The 11,543-nt window shown below is 33.1% G+C and overlaps 1 protein-coding gene across 1 annotated transcript; it reads right to left on the bottom strand.

The window, feature by feature from the left end:
- Positions 1–5,129: 5,129 nt before the first annotated feature.
- On the bottom strand, positions 5,130–10,650 carry LOC113345045. Its single transcript, XM_026588909.1, has 4 exons — positions 9,604–10,650; positions 8,449–9,165; positions 6,444–7,028; positions 5,130–5,840 (listed from the first exon to the last, which is right to left on the bottom strand). Exons 1-3 carry the CDS (start codon positions 10,618–10,620, stop codon positions 6,546–6,548), a joined length of 2,217 nt encoding a protein of 738 aa, XP_026444694.1. The 5' UTR covers positions 10,621–10,650; the 3' UTR covers positions 5,130–5,840; positions 6,444–6,545.
- Positions 10,651–11,543: the final 893 nt, after the last annotated feature.

Here is an 11,543-nt window from a genome sequence, read left to right as displayed (position 1 = left end):
ATATTTTAAAATCCTTAAAATACATGTATTTTCAACGATTTGAGAGAGCCACCATATCAAAACAATGTATTCATCATCTATTATTATTTTCTTAGAGGAATTAACAACAAAAGTAATTAATAAATATGATTTTGCGTTCTGTATAGCGAAACATAAAATCCGAAAAATCATATTAATACTACTACTACTTCTACTTTTTTTTTTGTAATATTAGCATTCAATATCTTAAAACTGAATCCAAAACCTCTATAGCTAGTAATTTTTCTTTTTGGTAATAATGTCGTTTAATATTTTAAAATTCATAAATTTATGTGAGAAAATGAAGTTATAATGAGTAAAAGAATGATTTTGAGAACTATAACCGGACATTGGACATTTTTTTTTACATTTTTCTATCCATTAGTTATGCAATTGATTTTGTGATTAATGCGTGATTGATTTAGTTTTTTTATTTTTACGAATGTGATAATTACTTTAGGTAACAAAAAATTCGTTTTCCATTAAAAAAATCACGTGGGGCTAGGAAATATTTTTCCTATTTTGTATTATGCCACGTCAAATAAATTTCCTTTAAAATATTTGGTGAGGCCAGAATCAACCATAGAGAATTTGAAGGGTTTTTTTCTTACAAAATAACATTTCAGATTTTATAGAACTATTTCCATGTTATAACATTTTTCCAACAAAAATATCATAAAACAATTGCATCATAAAAAGTATTGTATCATACACTTGTTATTCTGGAATTAATAAAATAAAAAATTCTAATTAATTTTGTTAAACAAAATGAACTAAGAAAAAAAAATTAGAAAGACTTTGTAGAAAATAATTTAAAACCATTATGCCCGCTATAACAATTATATAGGAATTTAAATTATAAGTTAATTTGCCTTTTTTTTTGCCGATGTGCCTAAAAGATAAAGTAGAAAAAGTAAAAAAAAAATTTAAAACCATTTCATGCCTAAAAGATAAAGTAGAGAAAGTGAAAAGACTTTGTAAAACCATTTTTACGCACGTTGTAGCCGTTAGATAGGAATTCAAACCGTATATTCTTTTTTTTTCTAGTCGAAAACGTGCCCGCACCTATTATAACACGTTATAACGTCCACGACCATCGACTATGATCCCAGGTTTATTTCTTTTTTTTTTTGGAATTTTATTACAATCTTTGCGTTTGACACATGTTTTAATAATAACTTTTATGAAAGAAAATATTACTAAAAAATCGTTTTAATAAAACCCAAGCTAATATCTGGTATAAAATCAGTCTTATTATGTGTGGAGGAGCAGAGAGAAAAGGTCCCATAAATGTAAAAGATGAATTTGAGTTTATGGTATTGAGTTCCTATAACAGCCAACATATTATACCCGAGACCCCTTTATACAATGGTTATGTTTGAGTCAGATTCAAGGGTTGATGTTTGAGTATGACCAATGAAATAGAGACTCATAAATGAAATAGGGATGTCGAACTGCAGTTGGGGTAAACTAAGTGATATTATACTAATAGCAAAACAGGAAAGAACACAGGTTGCACTTTACAGTTGCGCTTCAAATTATTTTCACAATTCTGTAATGTTTTATATGTCAGTTTAGGAACATGTCCAAATTATGAAATCACATAAAAATGTTGTTGCTCCACAAACGTCTAGAAGTGTGGACACGATCATATTTTCGATAGCATGCCATTAGAAAAGGATCCTGCTAACATAAAGTGTTCTCAAACAAATAACTCAAACTTTTCAAACAATTTGAAAACGCCTTACAAATATAAACCTTAAAAAAAAATATAGAATAAATTATGTTCTTCTTTGAAGCTTTTCAAAGGATTGCACAAATCCTGAAATTAAAGGAAAGAATCTAATACATATTTCAAAACGACGTTAGTGAGGAAAATAGACTGTGGTAGTATCAAGCAATTAATTAGGCTCACCACTCCTAGAATTTACCGGACTTAGGCATTTACGAAGTTCCGGATGGCAATGAAAGATATACTCATCATCTCCCAAAAATGAGGGCATGCCCATATATAGCAGCTCGTGAACCCTCACGACTTGGGAATATTCAAGTTATCTTATCTGAAACAAAAAAATAAAATAAAAAGGAATGACACTTTTATTTAATATATGTTATTTTAGAACTATTACTGCTAAGGGTAATGATCTTCATGGCAAGTAGCAAAGCATGTTATGACACACAAACGTACGAAGAGCTTCAAAAATTCGCGTATCGCGTTGGTTTGGGTGCTGACATTCAAAGCCAACTTCTTGAACCTGTGTGCCAAAAAGGAACACTTATACCCCTCCGATTTCTTGAAAGACCAAAATTATCTAGAGAAAACATCAAATCTAGCGGATTTCCTAAAAGAAGTATGAATTTTAAAATTATTAAGCTCGGGCCTATTTTCCCGCAACAAAGAGAAAGATATGGTACCTCGGATTTAGAGGGAAATTATGAAGAAAATTTTATGTATATAAAATTATTAAACTCTAACTATAAGTGCTCCTGGGATCTGGAATATCGAATATAATTACTTCACAAAAGAAATAAAGTTGTGTATATATCATTGAACATAAACATGTACTATAACTAAAAAAAAGTCACCTCATCTGTACTTTTCACATGGAACCGAGCCCTTTGTTGTTTGTCCTGCCTTAAACGCTCAAAAATCCACAGCTTTGTGTGATCACTTAGCGTGGTATTAGGTATATCTTTTGCACCATCACCTTAGGTGATACCCTTTTGTTAATGTTTATTCCATGAAATACCCGTCGCCCACGAAGTACTTATGATCTTGCAGACACAACTTTACATCACTCTCATCAGCAGGACCTTCATCGGAACAGACTAAGCTAGACAACTATTATAACAAAAAGTCAAAAGTGTCCATAAAAACTGATTCAAGCTTTTATAAGTTGTTCAAATTTTGTTTTAAGAAAAATAAGACTTAGGGAAAAAAATGGGGACTAGTACCCACTTTATTTTCCACCAAGGATATCGACTACTTCAACAACTACTGGAGATATCGAATTCCCTGTAAATCATCGGAAATATACACATCCAAATCCTCATTTATCTAATAAAAATGCAAATTATGATATTGAATCTGTGTACATATTACTCAATTGAAAACTGCAAGAAAATAAAAATTAAATAACGAAAACCCAAACGGTGCTGATATTATTCTCTTACCGAAGCTGCAAACACAAAAAATCATACGTGTAAAAAAAATACAATAAAAATATCAAAATCAAACCAAAAACAGTAGTAATGGTCATCTGCATTAGTAAGAATAGTAATGAAACATTGATGTTTTTTTTTGAAAAAACATTGATATTACATTATTGATATGATTAACAGACTAACGGTAAACTATTCACTATTTGATCATATCTATATTTGCAGAATAAGTTTGTATACACCTTGATATTGCTTGGCATATGGCTACAACAACGACAACGGTGCATGATCGAGGGAATCGAGGGTACCTGCAAAATGATCAATGAAAATAGATTGAGAAACCTAAATTACGATAAAGAAAAACTGAAAGAGAGAAGCAACGTGTAAAATAGGATTTAATATTTTCTCCGATGCTTTATATAGTGAGACTCCCAACCCTCTCAAATTCCATAAATAAAAAAAAAAGTTGGAAATAATATTAGTTCGATATCTAACCAACTCCTTTATAAAGAAGAAAATAAACGTCTAAAAATAGCAATGTTCTTTATATTTAAACATTTCCACAAATAAAGATTTTGTTTCTATAGAGACACCGTAGTCATTGTTTCCATAAAATAAAAAATTTCATTTAGAATAAATATGGATATCAGAAGATTTTGTTATAATGGAGTATTGAGTATCCATATTTATTTTTTTGATATACTATTGCCAAAAATAAATAGAAGATAATAAGCGTGTCGTGCATGGCAAATAGAAAAAGTAATTAATTTTTTTCATTTTTGGAATGAATAATATTAAGAAAATTCATATTGAAACTCGTTTTGCTATTCTATCCAAGATTTTTGGGTTTTTCTTTATTTATTTTTCTTGCTCATGAATAATGTTTATGGTTTCGCCTAATCTTTTGTCTCTTTTAATAGTTTGTATTTTACATATTTGACAGGATTTGTCAATTTTTATGTGGAGGAAGAAGTATACTTGACCATCAGTAGGTATTTTATCTTAAATTTTAATCATTGTTCATCTAAATTTTGATGGATAATTTTTCATTTTCATCTCCATCGTAATTGTAAAATCGTAACGAAAATTTATTTGATTATTAGGAGCTTGGATGCTGTAGTAAGGATTATTTTAATTTTAAGTATGTAACCGGATATTGGACATTTTTGTTTTAATGTATGATTGATTCAATTCTATGATGAAACAAAGTCATGGTGCTTAATTTAATTCAATATTAACAATTTAATCCTGATGAATAATATAAACGTCAATTTATTTGTGTGTTTTTACGTTAGGATCTAATTATATACTTTTAAACGGTAGTTTTCTAAAATTTTTGGTAATTTATAAGATTTAGTTGTTTTAGAAATATTTATCTTAAATATATTGCACGATAAAAAAATATTTTCTTAGATTTTTTTACCTAAATATTATAAATTACCAAAATAATCGAAATAGTGGGGCCAGAATCAACAAGAAGCTCCGATTAATCACCTCGCTCGAAAAAAACTCTATTTTTTTATATAGAGAATAAACAGATTGCCGATTCATATGAGTGTATGTGATGTGCCTCGTTCTTTGAAAAAACAGTGAATCGGTGTCTGACTCGAGGTCTAATTCAGCTCGTACTTTTTATCATAAAGGTATTTTCACTCAGAACTGGATTCCCTTATTGATTTTCGAAGAACTGGATAGACTCAGTATACCTAGATGGACCTCCATTGAGTCATCAGACTAATTCATACCTCTCAGATTCAGATGTTGAATACTTTGAAACTTGGCAAAATGTAAAAACAAGCGCCGAAATCTGGCAACATGTACTTTGGGGTGACACGTCACACAAAGCAGATGTTAAACACAGGTAATGAATTCTCTTTCTGCAAGACATAGCCCTTTGCATCAAGTCTGTTACAGACTGGTTATCAAATATTGAAGGATACAAAAGAATGTAAACAAGTCCACTATCCAAATCTGACCAATAAAAGAACCCGGTGTCTGTAAGTTTCATAATACAAGTACCCAAATCTGCATCACTGCATATCTTATTTTAGATATAGATTTCTTTTTTACTGAAACAAATACATCCTTTTGACTTCTGAGCAGTTTAAATTTCTTTTTTAATCAGACAGTAGAATACTAAGTACAGACAGTACCAGCAGTAGTACTGTCACAATAAAGAAGAGAATTACTACATATCTTACCTTCACTAGAAACAAGATAGGGTGACCCCCGTTTCATGGGTTAGGCTGCTCCCAATTTGCAAGCCACTCCTCCGGTAGTCGCTGCTTTCTTTTCCTCTAGCTACTAAAGATGTTTTGGTTTGCCAGGTTGTCTCAAGATCGAACAACCAAGGAAATTAATATATGTATTTCAAATCATTACAATTTGAGATGATCTCAAGGACCGCACCTGTACTGAGAAATTTGTAGAACATTTCAGGGTATTTCATTTTCCACATGGTGGTTGCAGTTGCATGAGCTTCATCATCTTGTGGATCTTTGTCTACAATTTCAACTGGACGCATGACTAGTATAAGCTTTGCGAGGAATTTACAGCTCCTACCGTAACAACATTTTTGTGTGACGTGTCCTATCCAGTGGCTCTAGAGTTTTGCTTCAATTCACGGTGTAGCTTCCCTTAACATCCAAAGACTTCAACACCTGCAATACAAAGATTTTGCATTTATCACAACCAAAGACTTCACACAAACTGCGTCAATTGTTATAGATTCTGCAACGCTACTAGTTAAATCAGTCTAACACAAAACACCAGTATAGTTTATGCGTTTAACTAGTTTGATTAGATTACTAAACATTGTCTACATTAAAGTATTCAACTAGCAACAAACAATGCAACTCATATTTGCTTTAGCCTTACAAAAGTCACAGTTCACCTGCTACATGAGGCTAAAAAATGTGATTTCTATAGGACGACACACCCCTTTATCAATAATCGCCAAAATTGTAGGTCGGAGCCAACACATTTTATCATGTAAGAAAATAAACAAAAATAAACAAAATCTCTTGACTAAGGTGGATTGTTAGAATGGACTAGTTTTAGATATACAATTTCAGTCCCACATAAAAGAGAGTTCTATTTAAGGTTGCAAGGGGAAACCCACTAAAGATCACATTCACACATCAGGAGATGGTGAATTCTCTGAAAATAAAATAACAACACAAATTCATGATAAAACCAAATTTTAACACTAGATCCAAAATAAAATATAGATAGACACAAAGTAAAAGAGTTGCAAGATTTACCTAATACCATTTCTCTGTTGGACAGTGAATATATGATATATACTGATTTCGAGCTGGCTGGGTCCTTGCTGCTTTCTCCTCCTCAGATTTATCTTCCTCTTCCTACTTTGTAGCACTTCCTTGAACCTCCTCAACTTTTTTCTTAAACTTTTTCAAAAGTTTCTTAGGCCTTTTGGCTTTCTTGGGTTCTTCCACGGTATCTAAAACAAGTTTTCTCTTGAGCATACTTGCATGACTATCTTCTAATATTTCCTCGACCATAGAGACAGCAACAACTTCTTCCACCTCAGACTTATCCTCTCCTTCCTTCTGCGCATCACCACCTTGCACTACCTCCACTTTTTTCTTTATCTTTTTCAAAATCTTCTTAGGCCTTTTGGCTTTCTTTGGTTCTCCCCCCTCCTCCATCTTTTCCATTGGGTGCACAAGATCACTCGATGAAGCTTTCTTCTTAGGTTCACCAACTTCACTTTTGTTAACGACTTTTGCCACTTTTGGTAGAGCTGCTACACTCTCTGTAGCTCTTTCTGGACAAAGTGTTACTTCTTCATTCTGTGAGTCCTCCGTGACAGGCCCAATAGATGCCTGGTTATAAAATTTAATACAAAAGAGAATAAATATGTCAGACCAGCTTATGTGAACAATAACCATAAGAAATTTTAATGTTGATGTAATACATCGCTAGGTACCTTAAAAATGAGTGAGTAAAGATTTTGCAGAATAGTATATAATGGCCAACTTTCATGATCACAATAACTCTGTGATGTTGGTATGTGAACTATACACTGACATGGTACACATACATTCACCTAAAGTATACGCTAACCAATTAGAAAAAGGTTTCAATTTGATAACTATAAAAGGATTTGAGTCATTGGAACTGAAATGCAGAAAAAGTAAGTGCAAGCTCAAAGTTTGTAAACAAAAATAGCATCCAAGTACAAAGACATGATCGTGCAATATGGCAAAATAAGTTACAGATCATAAAAGGCAAGGGAATGAAAAATAGCAACTGACCCACCTAAAAACATAGTATTTTGTAAAAGATCAAGGAGAATAGAAATTCAAATATTTAGCATCAGTTGGAAGATCTTAATTCATATTTATCAAGAAAATAGAATCGATTTCTAGTTTTTGCTATAAAAATTCACAGATAAATACATCACACAAGAGTAGATGTTTTTTCCATAAACTACATGGAGCTGTTTCTGTTTTCACCACTTTCAGCTATCGAAAACTATATTTTATCACGACAATCCACAACAGATTCTAGTTTAGTTTGGGGTCTGAAGAAGAAAACGACACAATTTATGCGACCAATTGAAAAATATGCTTGATTGAAGTAAGATGCATCGATAAAACTAACTAATCAAGCGAAGAACATTCAATTTCTAATACGATGAAATTTCTTAAAACTCTAAATCATGCGTATGATGGATGTCATGTTTAGACCAATTGGCCAAGATGAGCCTGTGAAATAGAATAACTCCACATTAGAGCTTAGACGTCCACAGCCCTCATTTATGTGATTTATAGAAGAATAGGTTTGAATAATTAGTGGGTTTTATCCATTAAAGTTATCCATGAATAAATTGTTGTACCACAAAGAATGATTTAGTTTTAAGTCAACCTGCCAATTTTCTCCACAAATTACCAATTGGAAACACGCATAAGAGCTTTCCGAACACTTATAACAAAAACAAGCACCTAAGTTTATTACTAGGTCTCATATTGATTCTTCTCATTGCAAACACAAATGGAACTTGACTGCAGCCTACACATTGTACCAAACTTCTTAAAACCAAACAACGAATCAAAAAACTAAAACATACACTAAGTAGTTTTTCATTTTGGAGAGCATAAAGCATATACATACAAACATGCCAAGGAAAAGCATACATACAGCAAAAATGCAACGGAAAAGCAGAAACAAATAAAAGGACCTAGAACACATTCCATGTAACTAACACAATAAGGGAATACTAAGAAGTGAAAGATGGTATACCTGCAACAGCTCAGGGACTTCTACATCATGCTTCTTCGTGGCACAACTTTGCACTTCCTCCACTTTTTTACTTGACTTCTTCAAAACCTTCTTAAACCTTTTGGATTTCTTCGATTCTTCCTCCTTATCTAAACCAATTTTCCTTTTAAGCACACTTGATTGAGTAACTTCTAATACTTTACCAACCGTTGAGACAGCAGTAATCTCTTCTTCTTCCTTAGCCTTATCCTCCCCTTGCTTCTTTCCACTTCCATGCACTGCTTCCACTGTTTTCTTTAACTTTTTATTCAAAACCTTTCTAGGCCCTTTGGGTTTCTTCAATTCTCCCACCTTATTTGAAGCAACTTTCCTTTCGAGCACACTTGCTTGACTATCTTGTACAACTTTCTCAACCACAAGAGCATCATCAATTTCCCCTTCCTCATTAGACTTATCCTCTTCTCCCTTTTTCGCAGCACTACTTTGCACTTCCTCAACTTTTTTCTTTGACTTTTTTAAAATCTTCATAGGCGTTTTGGCTTTCTTCAATTCTTCTACCTTATCTGAACCAACTTTCTTCTTAAGCATGCTTGCTTGACTATCTTCTAATACTTTCTCATCCAAGGGGACAGCAGGAATCTCTTCTTCCTTCTCAGACTTATCCACCTCTACATTCTCCACAGCACTACCTTGCATGCATTCCTCCATGGCACTTCTCTTAAATGCCTGCTTATATATCTAATAAAAAAGAGTTGATATATTTCAGACCAACTTGAAATAGGATAAGAGCATATAAGTGAGACAAGGAGAATACACCCTCATTTATGTAATAAATAATAGAAAAATGTGTTACATAATTAAGATAAAACGGTAATCCATCAACAATTTCGTTCGAAACTCTTTTTGGCATAAAACTAAATAACTGAGTGGAATACATTCAGTTCTGCTAAATAAGAGTTATTGACAATTCTAATCATTCATAAGATGGATATAATGGTTAGATAAGTCTCTGAAAGAGTCCAAAGCTCTTGTTCATGTGAGTAACAGAGGAATAAGATTGAACAAGAAGTAGACTATTTAAAGTTGTCCGGGGATACAACTAGTAGCTAAGTGTTTTAAATTATGAATTCAGATAAACCATAGCACATTATATGTCAAATACTAGTTATGGTTTACCTGCCAAACCTCGGGAACTTCTTCTTCATACTCGATCACAAACTTGTTTAAGAAAGCATCTTCGGATAATTCAACAAGAGTGTACAAGCTACATGACTCGATGAAATGTATGGAGATTAAATATCGGTGGACAGCAAGCCTTGGTATAAGGCTCTTCTCCAAGCTAAAACGAAAAATGGAAGGATTCCTGCGAAAATCAGATAGACTATAACCCATATCCGTCACTAGGTAATCCATTACAGCATTTATTTTCTTCGCAGATATAAAATACAAATACGGATATTTCTTGCATAAAATTTCAAGTTCTTCATCTGTCCAACCCCATTTCCTGTAAGCATTCATTTTTTCTTCCCAATCCGTTCCACATGTCAAAAAACGAACAGTATCAAGAAATTTGTATTCACAAGGATTCAAACCCCTCCTCTTAACCTCTTGTACCGCCTCTTTGAATCTATCAGTTTCCACCTTAAAAACCCTGGGCCTAGACCTAAAATAATTCACTATACTTCTCTCAGAAACACCTGCATCTCTCAAAACCTTAAAATTACTGTTTATCAGTTTCTTAAAATATGCTACATTAATCTTGGGAAACATACGTAGAAGAACGCTTAATACGTATGAATCAGTAGCAACAATGCTCTTAGTGAAATCAAAAATAGGAATTATATGGTTTTCTAAACTATCATTTAGTAAATGTGGTTTTATACATAAGAACTTGATAACTTCAAGATCCGAAATCTGTTTAGAAAAGACGTAATCAAGTTTGGATTTAAGAATTGAAACATAACATAAAAGTAGTCTTGGTCTCTTACTGATGATTTTGGTGATGTCTGGTTTAGTGAAACCGTATGATTTGAGCAGATTGAGAACTGAATCTGGATTCGATTTGGACCTTTTGGTACTGAATTTGAGTTTTGTGGATGCAGTGAGAGCTTTTTCTTCTGATAATCCACAGGAATTCATCAGGTATGACATTTCAGCTGATGGTGATGATGAAGAAGAAGTGTTGGGATCCATGGATGGAGGAGATTTACAGTCGCCAGGGGGAGAGAGTTAGGGTTTTGGGAGAGATGAGAGTCGAGAATATCGTATTTTTATTCATTCCACCGGGTATGGGTATGGGCCAAAAGTTGGACTAAGGAGAAATGGACCATGGGTGGCAATCTTGCTCATTGTGTCTAGGGGTCACAGAGGATGGAATGAATATACAGTTTCCACTGAATCCCTGCACCATTCATTACTAATTGCAGGCAGCAGAGGCTGACAATTTTGTACATTGGGATTTCTAGGACACACTAGGTTATAGATAATTACCAAAATTGAAGGATCTATTTGAGCGAACAGACATTTAATCAAGTTAGAACATAAACACAAAGATGTCCGAATTTCCTTACTGATAGAGCGGACTAGTTTTAAAAATACAATTTCAGTCTTACACGACAGAAAGTCCTGTTTAAGATCGCGACTTGAGAGGCAAAACCCACTAAAGATAACAACACAAATTCATGATAAAACACAAATCTTGACCATAGATACAAAATAGTATAGATAGACAAAAAGATTTACCTAATACCCTTTCTCGGTTGGAGAGTGAATTTGTTCGAGCTGGCTAGGTCCTTGCCACTTTCTCTTTGAAAAAGTGAAAATATCTCTTTTCTCGAAATACGGAATAATATATAAGGTATTTCTTTTTAGTTTCTAATACTGTTGTGCAGCCGTGTTTGGAAACTTAAGTTGTTTTCACTTTTCATATACTCGGAGTGCTCAAAACTGAGCCTAAAGTTGAAACGCAGTTTATAACTGAGCCTAGAGTTGTAGAAGTTTTCCCTCTTAAGGGACCGACTGATAAACAGCTTGAACCAAGGTTTGAAAAACAGGTCACGGTCCTAAAAACTGCCGTTATTTCCTATTTATCGGCATTATATAGACATAGAGTTCGA

The sequence above is a fragment of the Papaver somniferum genome, unplaced genomic scaffold, assembly GCF_003573695.1.
Source record: "Papaver somniferum cultivar HN1 unplaced genomic scaffold, ASM357369v1 unplaced-scaffold_80, whole genome shotgun sequence".
In the NCBI taxonomy this organism is placed as follows: Eukaryota; Viridiplantae; Streptophyta; class Magnoliopsida; order Ranunculales; family Papaveraceae; genus Papaver; species Papaver somniferum.
This window is presented reverse-complemented; position numbering and strand designations above follow the sequence as displayed.